This window comes from Seriola aureovittata, chromosome 5 (genome assembly GCF_021018895.1).
Source record: "Seriola aureovittata isolate HTS-2021-v1 ecotype China chromosome 5, ASM2101889v1, whole genome shotgun sequence".
Classification (NCBI taxonomy): domain Eukaryota; kingdom Metazoa; phylum Chordata; class Actinopteri; order Carangiformes; family Carangidae; genus Seriola; species Seriola aureovittata.
The window spans coordinates 16,667,960-16,686,208 of record NC_079368.1 but is presented as its reverse complement, the minus strand read 5'-3'; the positions used below and the strand labels follow the sequence as shown (position 1 = coordinate 16,686,208).

The 18,249-nt window shown below is 39.3% G+C and overlaps 2 protein-coding genes across 6 annotated transcripts in view; both read left to right on the top strand.

Annotated features, from left to right (window-relative positions):
- Positions 1 to 4,228, top strand: part of nipbla (NIPBL cohesin loading factor a) — a 28,474-nt gene extending 24,246 nt beyond the window's left edge. For all 5 annotated transcript variants that reach the window (XM_056375628.1, XM_056375627.1, XM_056375625.1 and 2 more), the window contains exons 43-49: positions 303 to 410; positions 685 to 885; positions 1,167 to 1,313; positions 1,460 to 1,845; positions 1,999 to 2,173; positions 2,630 to 2,827; positions 2,926 to 4,228. In XM_056375628.1, the coding sequence (XP_056231603.1) occupies positions 303 to 410; positions 685 to 885; positions 1,167 to 1,313; positions 1,460 to 1,845; positions 1,999 to 2,173; positions 2,630 to 2,827; positions 2,926 to 3,288 (1,578 nt within the window). In that variant the 3' untranslated portion in view covers positions 3,289 to 4,228. The remainder of the gene's footprint in view (positions 1 to 302; positions 411 to 684; positions 886 to 1,166; positions 1,314 to 1,459; positions 1,846 to 1,998; positions 2,174 to 2,629; positions 2,828 to 2,925) is intronic.
- A 765-nt stretch (positions 4,229 to 4,993) lies between these two features.
- ndc80 (NDC80 kinetochore complex component) lies at positions 4,994 to 13,263 on the top strand. Its single transcript, XM_056376564.1, has 17 exons — positions 4,994 to 5,089; positions 5,574 to 5,666; positions 6,331 to 6,411; positions 6,990 to 7,116; positions 7,522 to 7,694; positions 8,060 to 8,162; positions 8,348 to 8,437; positions 8,692 to 8,785; positions 8,970 to 9,070; positions 9,294 to 9,438; positions 9,697 to 9,902; positions 10,206 to 10,355; positions 10,575 to 10,664; positions 11,102 to 11,194; positions 11,746 to 11,876; positions 12,126 to 12,228; positions 12,728 to 13,263. Exons 1-17 carry the CDS (start codon positions 5,082 to 5,084, stop codon positions 12,854 to 12,856), a joined length of 1,917 nt encoding a protein of 638 aa, XP_056232539.1. The 5' UTR covers positions 4,994 to 5,081; the 3' UTR covers positions 12,857 to 13,263.
- The last annotated feature ends 4,986 nt before the right edge of the window (positions 13,264 to 18,249 follow it).

Genomic DNA, 18,249 nt, shown 5'->3' with positions numbered 1-18,249 from the left:
CAAGTCCCAATTTCACGACACATCTTTGTCTTAGAATTGGGATTTATAGAATTGGGCTCATAGATTCAGGTGAAAATATAAACATGATATCAAACAATACATTTTTCTATCATAACCACACTATCAGTGATTTTCTTTCTGAAAATATTATTGTGTCTATGCAACTTAAAGCCTAATAATAACTCTAAAAATCATTATTTCATGTGCTGTAGTATAGTGAAACCCTCAGTTATTTCCATTTAAACAGAATTATATTAATATATGCATGTGAACATAACTTTGTTTTCATTCCATCTGCGCAGTGTGTACCCTACCTCATTGCAATGGGAACAGACCCAGAGCCCAGCATGAGGAACAAAGCTGACCAGCAGCTGGTGGAGATTGACAAGAAGTACACAGGATTCATCCATGTGAGTTGGTGTTCACTGTTGTCAAGTCTCAAAGGTATAACTGTTGTTGTTACTCAATGACTTAGATGACCGTTATGTTGTTGTGATTTTAATAAATTAAAGTGATAATAGTTTTTTCATCTTGACTTTTGAAGTTTTGTAGTGCTGGAGAAATACTGTCACGTGAATTTTAATCTCACTACTTCATTGGCACATTCCCATTGCAACAGCTGTTTCAACAGTTGTCTGAAATGCTAGGTTTGTAACACATCGCTTTCAACATATTCTCTCACAGATGAAGGCAGTTGCTGGGATGAAGATGTCATACAATTTGCAGCAGGCCATCGATTTGTCTCATAAAAGCATCATAAGAGGTTTCAGACAGGACGAGACGCACTCAGCACTCTGCTCCCACCTCTTCACTATGATCCGGGGCAACCGCCAGCACCGCAGGGCTTTCCTCATCTCACTGCTGAACCTATTTGATGACAGTGCTGTGAGTGAACCTGTACTCATCTTAACACATACTCGGTGTAAAGTGGTATTTCCTCATTTCCTACATGCCAAGTCAAAACAAACTTTGTGTTTGTTACACATTTGCCAGCAGTGTGTATTTGCAAGAAATATCTTAAGTGTTTAATACAACAACATAAAGAATACAGACGACAATAATTTTAAAGCAGTGCTTTTTTTATATAGACACATCAAACACTATAGAGTTAAATATGTTCATATTGATTTACTCTTAACCTTCCCCTGTTTTCTTTCTTTCTGCAGAAGACAGAAGTGAACATGCTGCTGTTTATCGCAGACAACCTCGCCTGTTTCCCATACCAGAGTCAGGAGGAGCCTCTCTTCATCATGCATCACATAGACATCACCCTGTCTGTTTCTGGCAGCAACTTGTTGCAAACCTTCAAAGAGGTAGGGTGAAATTTTTGAAAGTAGCTTGCCTCTGTAATGTTTATTTGTGTTGTGTTCTGCCTCAAAAAATGGGGCTGAAAATAAATATTTTAAAAGTTTTAAATATTATGGATGTAATTTGATTTTTTTTTTTTTCGTCTGCACAGCTTCTGTTAAAGGAGCCCAGGCGTAAGGAGAAGAAAGTAAAGAAGGAATGGAAACACCCATCAGATGGGGAGGACGAAGAGCAAAAGATGAACTGCGATTCTCCCAGAAGTGACGGCGAAGAAAACAGCAACAGTGATGATGACAATAATGATGATGACGATGTGGTACGTCGGCCTAAAAAGGCCAGAAAACCTATTGTGGCTGCAGAGAGCTCAGAGTCGGACTCTGATCTGGAGGATTTGGATGTGGAGGATGCAGAAAAAGTAATGAGGCTCCTCCCAGACAATCCCACAGGTCTCTTGGACTTTGCCAATGCTGTTCAGGGCATCCTGTTGCTGCTGGTGCTCAAACAGCATCTGAAGAACCAGTATGGATTCTCTGACAGGTAAGATCTACATAACTTTTGTTTCTGTACAGCCTGCATCCTAATGAATATATTTTACTTTTCAGTGTGGATTATTTGTACCACTTCAGACATTCAGCCACGTTGGAAAGTCCATGTCGACTCTAATTGAAACATTATTTTATCTTCCAACAGTAAAATTCAGAAGTACTCTCCAACGGAGTCAGCCAAGGTGTACGATAAGGCAGTGAACAGAAAAAGCAACGTTCACTTCCACCCACGACAAACCATTGACTTCATCTCCAACAACATAGCTCACGCCACGCTGACAGATGATATCAAGAAGCGGATAGTCAAACAGTACCTAGATGTAAGTAATTAAGCTAGTGTCAGTGTCTATCAGACTTCATTGACAATGTTTTCTTTGCATCACAGATTCTAAGTTAATCTTTCTTTACCTTCTGTCTTCACACCAGTTACATGAGGTTTTAAATCCAAAACAAATTCCAAAAAGCTTCATTTACACATGAACTTTGATTTTAAATGAATAAGATATGAGGTATGAGATGTGGCAGCCTGATACAAATCTAATGGCAGACTTGACATTTGGTTTTTATACTGTACATGACCTTTATTCCTCTGGCATCTGTGAGATTCATGTGCCTTTGATTCTCATGAAGAGTTCTGCCCTTCAAATCATTCAATACTTTTTACTAGTTTGCCGTGGTTACTCCAACCCCGCTCTGTTCTTGGATATCGACGTCTGACTACTGAGGAGTGCAGAACTCGTCTCAAAGCTAGTTTCTTGTCTTTTCACACTACACAGTTCAAGATGCTGATGGAACATTTGGACCCAGACGAGGAGGACGAAGAAGGAGAAGCGTCTGCCAGCGCTAACATCAGAAACAAAGCCATAAACGCCCTACTGGGAGGCTCTGGCCCCATGTCAGGACCCAGTCCGCGGAATCAGGCAGGACCAGAGACAGATGACGATGATAGTGATGGCGACGAAAGGACCCCAGGGGTGAGATAGAGGCATACACACAAACTATTTATAAAATACAATTTAAAAATGTTGGGGAAATATTGCAACCTTTTTTTTTCCTTCTGTCATCCCTACAGTCCTCTCGAAGGTCAAGGCGAGCGGGTGACTCCTCGGACCCCGGCCGTATGAGTGAGACAGTGGAGGCTATGGATGTGATTGCCCTTTGCTGCCCCAAATACAAGGACCGGCCGCAAATAGCTCGAGTCGTCAACAAGACCTCCAGTGGATACAGCATCCACTGGATGGCCGGCTCCTACTCGGGGCCCTGGGCAGAGGCCAAGAAACGTGATGGCCGCAAACTGGTGCCTTGGGTGGACACTATTAAGGAGTCGGACATCATTTACAAGAAGATTGCCTTGACCAGCAACCACAAACTGAGCAACAAAGTAGTACAGACTTTACGCTCACTGTATGCAGCGCGGGAAGGAGGGGCTAGCTAATGGCTCCTGTGTGGTGGTGTTTTTTTTTTTGTTTGTTTTTTTTGTTTTTTTTTTTTGATCCCCCTGCTCCATTTCTACTTTATCAGAATCTTCGTTTTCCCTGCTCCTGCGCCTCCTCCTCAACCTGCCACCTCCAACGACACAGCCAAACTTCACTGGATTCCTACCCTCCTCCTCTCCTTCCTCATTTTTGTAAGAAAACACAAGAGGGCAAGAATATTTGACACTACATACTTTTACATGAGTTATTCTTGCAAAAATGACACAAAACATAAGACTTATTATATTAGAGGGACTGCTCATGTTTTGTTTGTGTACAAGTTCAGAGGATAGAATCCAGAAGGCATTAAAGGAATAATTCACCCAAATTATCCCTTAAAAAGGCTATCAGAAAAGAGACCTGGAGGGAAATGTTTTGTCAACATTGTTGTGGGAGCTCCTTCGCTGTTGTGCAGCAGATTCTAGTCGCTCATTTCTACTCCCACTGTATCATAGTTTAACACGACAAAAAACTAAAATGTTTATATCTCTGAAGACAAAAAAGCTGTAAAAAAAGAATAAAACCTTAAGTGAATGTTGGAAATTAGTCTTTTTGATGTTCTTATTAAAGTGTTTTTGGAGTTTATTATACTACTAGCACCCTGATGGTTTTTCCTTTTAGCTTTTAGATATTTGAAAGAAAAAGAAGAAAAAAGAAAAAAAAAATAAGAATTTTTATTTTTGTTCACTTTTATTTGTCCATGCTGTACAATGGCAGAGTCCTCTGAATATAATTTATTCTATTTCGAACTACGCATGCAGTATATGTGGCCTATTGCAGGAGGATATTTTGTAAATGTAGATTTTGTTGTATTAGGTCACCCTAGTAATAAGAGGAAAGGGGATTCATACCCTTTTGGTGGAACAAATACTGCAATAAATTTTCTACTTCTCTTTGTCACTTGTCTGCTCAAGTGTTAATCTGATCTTTTCATTTTGCAAATGAAGAAAAGTATAGGACCTGGACATTGCTAAAAACACAGGCAGGCCTGAAAGGAATTCAGAGGGTTGATCACACGAGCGAGAGTGCCTACAGAATGACACCAGACGACCCTTCTATCATATTTATACACATAGATGTCAAAAGAAACAAACCACAAGAATGAAATTAATTTGTGGGTTTAATTGGTGCTCTGTTATTTGAAAATACCAGTGTAATTCTGTTTTGCACCCTTTGGTGAATCAGGCTACACAACTACATTAGTAACTGCATACATGATCTTGCTCTGTTATTTCATTGGATATTTTTATACTGGCTGTATGTGGTCCATAAAACAGTGTGATCACTTAGGACGAATCTGTCGCACACATTCAGGATTATTACAATCATAGTTAATACATCAGAAAATACTGTACTTTTGTCAGAGGACTTACCCAATGTTTTAAATCTTCTATTTGTGCAACTGGCTGGCTGGTGTATTAAACCTGTTTTTCCCCTCATAGCTATGTAGAACACATACAAAATTACAAATGACCCAAGAGGTTTTATTTGCTAAATAGAAGTGTAATCTTGGATTATTTTCCTCCAGTTGGTCTTTTTATAAAGACAGTGTGTGTATGTATGTTTTGAATGTGGGCAAATTAGACCGCTTGTACAGAGCGATACGAAGCCTTCTTGGACCACAAGGCTCTCCGTACTTTGGTGACGTCACCGCCATCCGCTATTTTGGTATTTTGTATTGTTTTGGCGGGTTCGCGGCTTCGTCCGTTCCTCGGTTGTTCGATATATTTCAGTAGCTTTCTACCGACGGAAAATGGAGCGGTACGTCTCAAACTCACTAGAAAACCACTTAAAAGTTATTATGTATCACTGAAAATAACCAGCGAATAACCTTCTGACAAAATGTGATGGTCTTATTAACTTGGCTAAGATATTGCCAGCCCGTCGTTCTAACGCTAACGCTAGCAACCGATACCAACCGTAACAGTTACTTTACCTGCGAACAACATCTTAGATATAGCTACAATTCAACTAGTTCGGCTATTTCAGTTCTATCTACTTTGATCACCAAACGACTACGATTGCTACAGCGCTATTTAGCTAAAATACTACGTAACGTACGCAGATTCTGACAGACTACGTTAACTGCCATTATCCATATCTACTGACATTCATTAAAAAATGTAGCGAACATTATCGCACCAGTATGCAGTTTAATATATTTTGGTGGGTGGAGGGGGTTCGTGAAACAGTAGATTAACGTAAATAAATAAACTGATTCTTTTTTCTAATAACTTGTGTCCAGTGGGAGGATGAGTCGAGCAGGCAGACAATCGGAGCTGCCAATGCGAGTTCAAGACAGTAACAGGATGAGCAATGTCTACACAACGCCCCAGAGGTTGGTTTAAAGTTACTTATGTTAACCTATTTTATAAAGGAAATATATACATTCAGACATTACAGATAGTCAGCTAAGATACTGCTTTTCTATACCATGTACAAAGTGCATTCTTGTATCAAACAAATCTGTGGTTGGTATAAACTGATGTGAATCACACCCACAAAAGAATTATGCACTTAACTACTAGTAAAAGAATGTATCGAAAATATATTAAGATTGATTAGTTGGGACTACACTTGTTGGGTACAGTTGCACATTATTTTCTCGATTAATTGTTTGGCCTGTGTAATTTGAGAAAATACTGAAAAATTATCAAGTAAAGTCAGGAAGACCTTCAGAAATGTGTGGCATTTTTGTTTGAAAGATGACTTGAACAATTAATTGATTATCAAAATACTTGCAGATGAATTTATTTTCACTAATGTTGCGGTTCTAATTTCTTTTATGTGTAGTGACAAACTTGGACAAAAACAAAGGGCATTATTTAATTAGAGGCTTCATAGCTCAGACTTGTAATTACTATGGCACAGGGTAACATGTAGAAACATCATTTGTGAACATGTGAAGACTCCAAGAAGAATGATGAAGGACGGATTAGTGGCAGCTCGTTCAGTCCACAAGTGGAACACATCCATGTGTTCACAGTTTTGTTTCTTTACAGTAAGCCTTCGTTTGGAAAGCTCAGTATACCCAAACCACAGTCTGTGACCTCTGAAAGGCGGACCAGCTTTTTTGGTGCACGGTATGTGAATTATATTTCAGAAATGTACAAAATTGCATTACAATATAATGATAATGACAAATACAGAAATACAGTGAATATACAGTATATGTACAGCAATAAAGTGGGACTAACACAGATTTTACCAGTACAAGTGCAGTAGTAGTAAGATGAAATAATGTAAGTCATGAAAATGTAATCTTTACCGTACACAGTGTAGAAGGAAACTTCTGTACATGAATATCCTGTTAATATGACCCCAGACAGAGTAATAGTGTACCCCTGGAAACCTCAGCTGTCAGAGCCTTGGGTTACTTAAACCAGTGTTACAGACACAGTCACAAATTAGACAACAGAATGAATGTGGTAAAATGTATTGAAATGAGTAAATGAGAAGACAGGTACCTACTCAAGGTAAATTTGGTCAGATTCATTGCAAATTATTATACTTATGAGTGGGTCTTTTGCTTTTTCATCAATACATGTCCACATTGCAATTATTTAGATACAAATGAAATGAAGCTGTTCATTTTTCTTTAATGCCAATTAGCGGAATTGATATTTTGATATTTCGGTGTATGTTGATATTTTGGTTGCAGAACTAGTGGTGCCAGTATGCCTCGCAACAGCACTATGTCAGGGTTTGGAGGAACTGAGAAGATCAAAGATGCTAGACCTCTACATGATAAATCCTATGTTCAGCAATGTATCAGACAGCTGCATGAGGTAAATACACTTTATTTCACTGTTTAATGTGTATACATATAAAAAAGGTTTGTCTGTTTTAACATTGCTACACCTTTAATACATTAAACCAACTGTGTGCGATATGAAAGTGTTTGACTTTGGTGCCGCAAAGCGGGTGGCAACATACACCTCATTTCATTGACCTGCTAAGGACTAATGCAACATTGCAACACCCGATTGTCTGAGTTTGTGTGATGGACACATTTACCACTCAACGACAACATTTACTACTCAGGCTCAACATACCCAATCCTGTATTATGTGTGTGTGTGTGTGTGTGTATATGTGTGTGTGTATACAGTGGGGACCAAAAGTCTGAGACAAATTTTAGTGGTCACAAACCTTTTGGAACCCAGCCTGATATTCTGTCTTACATCTTTCTAGTTCTTGACAGAGCAAGGTTACCCTGGCACTTTGTCAGCCAAGACTCTCCAGTCTCCCTCTACCAAGGAGTTTGTGAAGATGTTTGAGTTTATCTACCGACAGCTAGACCCGACCTTTGAGATGCCAAACTCAAAAGTTGAGGAGGAGGTTCCAGCTATGCTAAAATCCCTGAGGTGAACTGTGCTCAGTTTTAAGTATTATATACATTATACAGTATTACTTTGTTTTTTTAATCATATAATGCACTTGGCCTAGTTCTGTGTGTTCAAAAGTTAGTTTAGTACCAGTGAAATTAAAAGCTGGTGCTAGATAAAATGATGCAATAAACATTCATAAAAAGAAAAATATAAAAAAAACTTAGATATCACAGAAAATGCAAAGATTGATAGAGAGAAAATCTTTTAAAGAAAAAATTACATCGTACAACACTACATTGTATAAAAGTTAGTACCTTCCATTTGTTATGAACTCCTGTTCTGTAGTTTAAGAAACATTGCTCACTGTCTCTGTTTATTTCTCTCCCTGTTTATGGTTTAAGGTATCCATTTGTTCTCTCAAAGTGTTCCATGTATTCTGTTGGAGCTCCCCATACCTGGCCTCAAGCCCTGGGTGCTCTCATGTGGCTAATTGATAATGTCAAGGTGAGCAATCAGCGCTTTTTAATAAGAATTACAGCAGGCCATTTTTATCTAAAAGTAGGTTCATTTACATTGGACGTAAAATGCAAAAACAAAAAGACCAATGTGATGTAATTTTTATTTAAAGAAATTCATTAAGACACATGTTTTATATTTGTGTGTGCTTATTCTGTGTGTCTGGGTGTCAGATCAACTGGAGTCTCAGTAAGCAGGAGCTGCTGTTCAGTGACTTCTGTGAAGATGGTGACAATATCGAGGAAGGGGCAGAGTATAACAAGGTACCCTCGCTCCTTTACACAGCATCATGAGGCATAAATACTCCACTACTAAAAACGTAAAGACATTTCAAGAGGATGTACTGTACATTTGTTGATGGAAACAAACGTAACACTTTTTGTTAGCTATTCCATTGTTGAGCCGGAATCAAAGCCGTCAACAGAATTAAATGTAACAGAAGTTTCTCTTATTTTGTGTAAAGATTTGTGTACTTGTTTGTTTTTTAAATTTTCTCTTTCACTTTGTTCCTGTGCAGCTCTTCCTTGATTACACAGCTGAGACATACTCCAAGTTCATGCAGGGTGATGACACATTTGAGGATGAGGATGAAACATTCCTCACTAAACTAAGTACGCACAGCATCTTTCTATTAAATTCGTTTTCAATATTGAATACGTTTCTTTGTATATTTAAGCATAATGTTCAATTGTTAGCTTCAATTTATATTTTGATATTTAACAAAAAATGAGTGTCCCTTTCAAAAATGTGATGTTGAAAAATCAACAAGAATTGTGTTTGCTGTGTGTGTCACAGAGAAGCTTTACAACGTTGACGAAGCCCTGCTGGCCTCGATGGAGGAGAAGCACAGAATACTCACTGATGAGGTTGAAAGACTGGAGAAGGAGAACCAGACGGTCAGAGGCATTTTATATTCACCAGTTCCCATGTTTGCAGATTAGATTATGACTTCAAATCTTGGTATGTCAATTAACATTTATTATAGACAGCAAGGTGTATCTTAATTTTTTTCAGCATCTGGGCTGTAATAGGTTGTGCATATCAGTGCGCCAAGTTCAATCAGTAATATGAAACATCTGTAGGTTGAGCAGCAATTTTCTGTCTCCTTCTCCTGGATAGGACCGTCTAATGACCAAGAGGATGGAAAAGGTGAAGCTGCAGGCAGATCTCAAGAAGCTCCAGAGTTATCGAAGCAGCCTGGAGTCCTTTAAAGCCAACCTGGAGAACAAAGCCTCAGAACTGAATGATGAGCTGGAGACCTCTGGTAAGCACAGGGAATAAAACGGCTCCATCTGACTATGTTAGTCAGTCAGTTCAATGGCAGGATGCACTGGATCCTGTGGGCAGCCGATGATGTCTGAATCTGAAGATTCAGTCTCCATGAAGATGTCTTTGCTAATTTATGTGGTCTAAATCGCTGGAATTACACATTTCCTAGCTTTGAACGTTTCTTTCCAATCAGAACTGAAGATTGGATCTGATTTCCTATACACCATGTTCCTCCTTCTCTGTCATTTTGCAGTCAGTCATCTGGAGTCTCTAAAACATGAGCGGGATGAACTGCAGCACCTCCTGCAGAACCAGAAGTTTACTCCAGCTGATGTAGAGAGGATCAACAGAGAGAAGAGAGAACTCCAACAGACCATCTCCAGTCTCAGCAAGTCTCTTGAAGATGCTGAACAGCATAAGTGGAATGAAGAGATCACTCTGGCCAAAGTGAAAGAGAAGGTACTGTATGTACATGTATGTAAGCAAAGAGGCGCAGGCATAGACCCATTTGGTGACGAAGTGCATGACACAAGGATCTCTTTCTCAATATCAGTCTCTGTCTGAGTACCAAATGTATGAAAACACCAAATTTTGTGATTTTTAAGAAATTATCATACTATGTGTCTGTGCTTTTGTTCTTACGTGGTTTACAGTCAGTGTAGATGGGCAAGATCAGATGTTTTTCATCCATTGACCCATGATTTTACTTGTTTCTTTGCCCATCCTCTGTCTGTTCTGTCCTCTTAATTTCTTCAATTCTAGGCGGAGTTGAAGGTAGCGGAGTACCACAAGCTGGCACGTAAACTCAAGCTGTTACCACTGTCTGCAGAGAACGCCTGTGGTCATGATTTTGAGATCAGACCTTTTGAATGTGGATCCAACAGCATGGTTCAGCATAAAACGCAGATACAGGTACTTCCAGCTAATGATCCAGTATACACAACTGTTTGAATCTATATAAGAGCAGACTTTCCTATTTTAATTCAGTTCAATATGAACAAGACTGGTTTGCCAGCAGCTATTTGTGGTCCTAGGCATACATCTTTTTATATTATATGAAAGTTAACTCCATCGTAGATAATTGATTGAGGGATTCTGTGTACTTGTTGTGATTTGTGCTGTGTGGTTTAGATGCTCCTGAGAAAGCTGATCAGTGACGTGGAGGAGGAGAACAGTCGATTAGCCAACATGAACCTCAGTCTGGAGGAGTCTTGTGAACAGGTAACAAAACTGTTAAACTGTTGCATATGTGTTCAGAAATAATGCAGAAGGCAGCAACAGCCACATCTTATGCCACGCACACACTCTGTCTGGTCTCTAAACTACATTTTCTCATGAAAAACATATCAGAAGTGAAACAGGAAATGACGCAATGCAATGTGCGAAACTGCATTTTTTTCTTTCTTCAAAAATAAATAGTCTGTGAGAAACAAGCAATGAAGTTGTTGGTGCACTAATCTTCAGCGAAGAAACAAAGACTCCCAAACCAGTCCAGATATTTGCTTGATTTTTTGGGGGCGTCTGTGATGCATCTGTGGGCCTCTAATAGTTCACAATAGCGATCAAGTGCCAACTTTCCATGTCAGGGCTAAAATTGTGTGTCTGATGGGGTTTTGACAATAACGTTGTACCTCTGGTTGTGTGTTTGTGTCTTCTAGTTGAATTCAAACATCTTGGACAAGTCCAACGATCTGAAGCAGCTAAGAGAGCAGATTCGCAAGCTGGATGAACGGCTGGATTCTGACATGCAGGTATAGTCCATCTTCTGCTTCATGATGGTAAAAATGCCATTTAGTGTCTGTCTGACAATCGTTCAAATAGGGACACCATTGACACTGATTTACACACATGGAGCAAACAGTCTTTTATCAATTACACCAAATAAAGATAAGGTACAATGTATAGAAGCCCATAAAAAGAGAAAGATAATTTGTGTGTTAGTATCCAGTACAATGAGATTCAGTGCAGCGTAGCTTTGCTGGTCTAGTCAGAATTTTTCACCACCAATATACTTTGTCGAAAATAAAACTACTGCCGAAGTTTCTATAATATTTTAGCGGAACTTTTGAAAATGGCATAAACATGACAAATAATACAAACTCAATAGTTTCAACCATTAGACCATTTTAAAGAACTATTAACAAGAGATCTTTATCTGTACTCCATAAAGAATGGAATGTTGTTTTCTAAGATAAAACACAGACAGGAATGAATTAATGTTTTGACATGTTTGTGACACAAAATGCACAATTGCTTCATACATGTAATAAATATGATTTTCTGTATGTCTGTGTCTGTATAGGAACTGGCCCGAGAGGAGCAGGAATGGGCAGAGGAGATGGAGTCAGTGGAAAACCATCGTAAACTTCTGGAGAAGAAAGTAAATTATGGTTACGATGATGCAGTGCAACAGCTGAAGTCAGCACAGCAACAGTAAGTAACTATCAATGCTATATATTTATCAACAGTATTTATGTCATAAGGACTACTTCCTCATACTGCCGGTCATGTAAGGCCACTACAGAACGAAGCATTGACAAATGGCAAAATCAAATCATTCTGCCTAATTTATTCACAAATTTGTGAGAGGGGCCTCGGTGTGTGAGCTTAAACATCCCTGGAGTCTGCATTTCTGTCAGTCATAGTTTCAGAATAAAAGATTTGTGGACGTCTCTTCTTAAGGTATCACCTGGTGCTGCAGGAGACCAATGAGGAGAGGCGAACGGTGGCCAACAACCTGGCATCTGTATTTACCACAGCTGCTAACCACTTGTCGATTACAGAGGTAACTTTCCTGCAACACTGCGTCTGTCTCGATTAGAAAGAAGAATCTGTATGTAACTTAAATTTAACTAACTTAAATTTACAGGGTGTAGGCATCTACACACTTCTCTAAACACAAAGTATTTATTGTATAAGAAAGTAAAAAGATGTGTACTATCAAGATAAGTGGATCAAGCTTTTTCCCCAACACATAGTGTTAAGAGAACATTTGAAGTATTTCACTGTGGTTTAGATGTGACTGTAGCCATCATTGACTAAATATCTTAAAGCTTTTCATGCAGAAAGGACTGGATTGTTTGTAATATGGGAAATAAATGACAGCAAAATAGTACTATAAATAAAAGGGGAAAATCAATTATTATAAAAATCCTAAAGCACAATAAGCACTATCTGAATCTATAACCTGTATTCATATTCTAATATTTTAATGTGTAAATGTGATGAGGTTGTTCTCAGTTGATTATAGCTCACCATTGGCTCTTGTGGTTTGTGTACTACAGAAGTGCCTGGAGGATCTGCACAGCAGAGTGCAGCGTGTCTGCTCTAAGGCTGTTGAAGAGGATGCGGCTGCTATACAGAAGATGCGGGAAACTGTGAAGACCTTAAAGTCCAAGGCAAACAGTTCGTAAAGAGAGACATGAGGTCTCACGGTCATTTCAGGGACTATGGAAGTGTGTGGGATTTTCCACCGTCAATTGTGCTTTCAGTTTGTTTTTATCTTGGAAAGAAGAAACTAATTACTTAATTTTAGTTCATGTGTTCTTAACAAGTTTTGGAAATGTATTGTATCAGTCATAAACTTAGATAATCAAAATTACAGCGGTCTGTTTTTGCCATCATAGATACATTGTAAATACAAAGTGTTTGTACCAAGATGGAGGCTTTTCATTTTGAATTGAGGCTTTTCACTTTAAATGGATGTCTGATCAGTAACAGACTCCAGATTTTTCATGTGTTCTTGTGCATGTTTTGTGTAATTCTCTATCAACACTTTTCTATTTTTCTTGTTGTAATAAATATCCACATGCAAAAAAGAGTGACTTTAAATCTGTTTAGGTTTAATGGGTGCCAACAACACAGGGAAAGAGGAAAGAAAAGTGTGTGAAACTGTTGTAATCCATACCTGAAAAAATAGTGTTGAAAGGTTTGGTCAGTGTATTGATTGTGTTTGTGGCTGCTCTACAAGATACACCATCAGTCCCTCACTGGTCATTCCCTACCTCATTATTTAGTTGTATTGAAGCCACTAGAAGGCAGCGCACACCACGGGCTGCTGTAACTGTTCAGGTTGCTTGTTACCTAAAACAAAACAGATAAATATGAGCTTTATGCTATGTTCTATTTTATATGTTAAGTTTTATATGTTAGGATTAGGACTTGATATTTGTACTAAAAAAAATGAATACGCCCCTCCCGTCAGTGCTCCTTCAGAAGCTCTGCCTCCCAAATTTATGGGCACACATTCCAAAACCACTGACAGCTGTGGAGTCCAGAGCATCATATATGGGGTAAATGTGGATATTCTTTCTCATAGCTGAAGCAAAACAAACCTTATAATGTAAAACATTTTCAAACAAATGTCATGCACACAAACACAGCGGAGTAAAGTCTAGAGAGACTTTGTGGTTTAGATTGTTTTTTACAAAACTACAGTGACAGAAAAGAGGACCATGGAGTTGTAGCTAAGCTATCAAGGAAGGTAATGTTACCTGACACCTTGCACAATCAAAGAAATCCACAGGCGAGCCACTTTGTTCATTTCTCATTTACAGAGCCAGGGAGGAACACCAGATTTTTTTCAGCACACAGAATGGGCAGCTAGCAGATTAGATATTCACTGAATTTGATTTTTTAAAAAGTGTATTAGATTACAATCCTTTACCTTTCATTTAGGCTGTTTAGTCAAATGAAGCACATCATCTGTGTGTCAGTATAGGCTGGAATGACAGAATAACAGCATCAACAACCTACAGTCTCGTCAGCTGCTGAACACATTTGTCCTGAGCTGCTTTTATTTATCTAGTCCTGTTTTCCTCTGGGAACTCTTCCAAACTTCTGAACTGTTGATTAATGTTGCAAAATAAGCCCTGAAGTTTGTTCAGTGGTTCAACCTGGTTTGTTCAACATTTAAAAAATTATGTTCAATGAAATAGTCAGCTTTTAGTTTGTATAAAAATTGTCTTGGCAAGCACAGAGGAGGCACCAACTCCACTGGCTTTCAGTTGGTGTTGTAGGCTGTCTCTTGTTTGCTTGTCAAAGAAAAGTAAAGACGAAACAACAACACAGTACTCCTGCAGCACCACCATTGGGCCAGATTTAATCAGACTATATTTACATGACTAAAAACTCGTAAGTTTGAGCCATTTAATGTACTGATAGTTTTCATTTTGTAACAAACACGTTTTGCTTCTTATATATTGTTGATCTTGATACAAAGAAACAACCGGCATAGTTTCCATTTGTGTCAGTCTCATTTGTCCTATTTTTACAGAGCACATTAGAGCGTTTAAGTTCCACATATCGGCCAAAACCCATGAAAATGACTGGCTCATTAGTAAATGAAGCGTTTTATTTTAGGATTGAATGTATTCTGCACTTTTGGCAGGAGCACTTATTGCAAATGATCTGGCTGAGGCGAAGTTGGCAGTGATGACACAAACAAGAAGTGGACCATATCTCTCCACAATGTTTTCTCCAGTCATGGTCAACATCGCTCATTGTACCTGTTTCCAATGAGCTCTGCAGGCTTGGCCTTCAGTATTAGTTTTTCTTTTTTTTACATCTATATTCAGTCCAGAGAATCATGTGGCAATCTGTATACAATTCCAGCTGGAATTTCTTTTTCAAAAAAATGTTTTGACAAGCTTTAAATCTTATTATATGCTGTTAAATCGGCCCTCATCCAGTGTCTGTCAAACTGTCTTATGAAACTTTAGGTTTCAGAGACACAATGGATCTTTTTTGAATAAAGATGTCTGCTTTCTCATTCAGCTGCTCTTGTTGGACACTGTGATGTCGATATACGATTTCACAGAAGTGCATCTTTTTCCCAGTGTTCTTGTTGTTCCACTTCAAACCCTAACACTGTTAAAATTATACAGTAACATTCCACAATGTGCGTATCGTTTTATGTTTGTATGGGTTTGTAGTTTTCTGCTTTGACAACTTTTAAAAATGTATATGATTTGATGTGACAACATGGAGATAGTTTCATTGCAGCAAAACAGAAAAATGCTAAGTCTGTCCTTCAGTAAGTGTCAGAATGGTTTCACAGTGCTTTGATTCTTCACAACGCTGAGAAAAGTAAATGTATTTGCTGACATTAGTGCCCACCTTTCTACCTGGCCAAGGATTTGCTGTTCATTTAAGGTTCTGTAAATTAGAGTTTAGACAATAATACAGGAGCAAACAACTATTTTCTATATAAAGATGTAATGGCGTCCTGGGCAGAGAATGAAGTCACACCAGCTCTGAGCATGTCATAATCTGAGTTTCTCTGTTCTTTGGCATCAGGTCTGGCAGCACGTGCGTGTTAGTGCACGTACGTGTGCATGTCAATGCATGTGAGCCCTTCCTGTTAAACCAATGGTCCTCCCCACATGAGGGACCGCCTACAGGCCAGATAGCACCATAACAGTGTGCAGCATCCAGGTAAATGTGGTCTTCCAGGATTTCCTCCACTGAAGAATCCTGGGTTTCATTTCAAAAGGCCTCTGACAAAGAAAGAGACCAGAGCACAGGAGTGGCCTTTAGGCTACCAACTCAAATCCCAGCTGGCCAATTGTTTTTTTTAACGTTTCTACCAGCTCCACCTGTGTCATCAGTACAACCAGTCCCAGCAGATAAATCTAAAGCTGAATTTCTTACTCAGACCGACTGTTGAGTCCATACCGGTCTGGCTTTACCGAGAAGGAGAACCCTGTGAGCAGCTACAGAGCTCCAGCTTGACTCGGAAAATGACTTTTCTTCTCCTGGATGCGTAAGTAACTTGATGGCTACATAATGCTACATGTCTGTTTTCCTTAATGACTGGCTAAAATAGACATGATAATGTTAGCTAACCTGCTTTTACCTGTGTTTAACTGTCATGAATGTCAGTCAATTGTTGCTACAGCTAGCAGGCTTACTGTCAGCATTGCTGTGGAGCATATGCTAGCGTGGGCTAATGGTCGTGGCAGGATAGTTTGTTGTTGGCTCTGGTGTATTCAGGGTTAATTTAATCGGTTTGGCTTCTTGTTGTGTTTCGTTGTTGGCGCTTTCACTTTGCAACACCTTGCTGACTGAGAACGTGCAGAAGGAGAGGCGGGGCTTGTGGGCAAACGGAGGCCAGGTATGTGGCCGATGACGCGTTTGATTTGGTTTGTTTTTGTGGTGGTGTAGTACGACATCTAGTGGCAGTGACGATCATTTACAGAAACACATGAAGTAGAATGATGGCTAGTTTTTGCAACAGAACATTATAAGTACATCACTTTAGAGCTCGGTTAACTCATTAGACAATATGCACAAATGGATGGTTAACCATCAATTGTTTGAGTCATTTTCCAAGCAAAAATGCCAAACATTTACTTGTTCTAGCCTCTCAAATGTGAGGATTTTTCTATCACTCTAAACTGAATATCTTTGGGTTTTGGACAGACAAAACAGGACACTGAGCTTCTCTCTGTGGCCCCTCTGAAATTGTCATTTCATAGACTAAACAATTCATCAATTCATCAGGGAAATAATCTGAAGATAAATCAGCAATGAAAACAACAGTTAGCTGCAATCCACAAAATGACTCTTAACACTGGCCGCCATAGATCTGCAGTATATTTAACAGTGAGGCATTTCCTTTTTCAAAGTGTTTCAAGCAAGGCTGAAGTGTCATCCTGGGATTTGGGGTGATGGCCAAACCTGAAAACTCAACATCATGTCAATATAGTAAAGTCTAAGAAGTTTTCACAGGGGGCACATTTGAAAACCGTCGGTGCTGCAAGCGTGAGAAAAAGGGTTTTGGCAGATGTGATGAGGAGAGATGAGGTGATTGTGAGGGGCTCCATGGAGAGAGGGAATGAAAATGTGATGGATAACTTCCACCACTAGCAGAGGCAACCCTGGACACTCTTGTTTGAGTGTGTGTGTGAGTATGTTTTTGGAGGGATGGCTTGGAAGAGAGGACAGGCTGTGCAGGAAGTGAAAGAGAGGAGGAAGGCTGGTGCCATGTGTTAACAGCCACAGAGACTTAATTCAACCAAACAAGACAGACCTTGGTGTGTTTATCACATCCCATATGGACAGGTGGCATCCATAAAAGCCATTTTACAAGACTTAAGACTGTGTGTCTTTGCATGAGTGAGAAAATCAATGTCATGATTTGTGTATCTTTGGGCCCCCAGAGACATGTACATGGTGGTCTAAGTGTGTGTGTCTGTGTGTAACTCCTTGTGCAGGAATTTGTGTACTTATTTCTGCAAACTTGTGTTTGTATTTGTGGTTTTGCCTGTTGCCGTGCTGCTGTACATGTTATCTGATTATTACTTGAATGTGTGTGTGTGTGTATATGTGTGTGTTTTCTTTTGCTGCCTGTTGCCCTCGGCCTGTGTGGACCTATTTTATTATGGATCATTGCAGTCAAAGACATGCACCATGAATTTTTAATACACTGTATGTTTCTGCTCTCACACAGGGGAAGTCAATATGACCTGGCTAAGGGCAAAGTCTTAACTCTTCCAGAGGTTGTTTGTGTGTGTGTGTGTGTGTGAGTGTGAGTGTGAGTGTAACTCTCACGGGGCCTCTAACAGAAGGGAGATGTAAGGAGGAGGATATGTGATGGTGTGGATGTGTGGTGTGCATTTGAGACAGAGACTCAGGTGCCAAGAAAAAAACTCAAGTTGTAAAAACAAAGCTAGAATTCAAAGGTTATCTTCTTCCCTGCTCCATGACCTGGAGAAGGTGTGTGTTGTTGCTTTGCCGTGTACCACAAGGCTTTCAGCAGCTCATCCGTCATATCAGAGACAGGCAGACACAGTAGAGCGGAGAG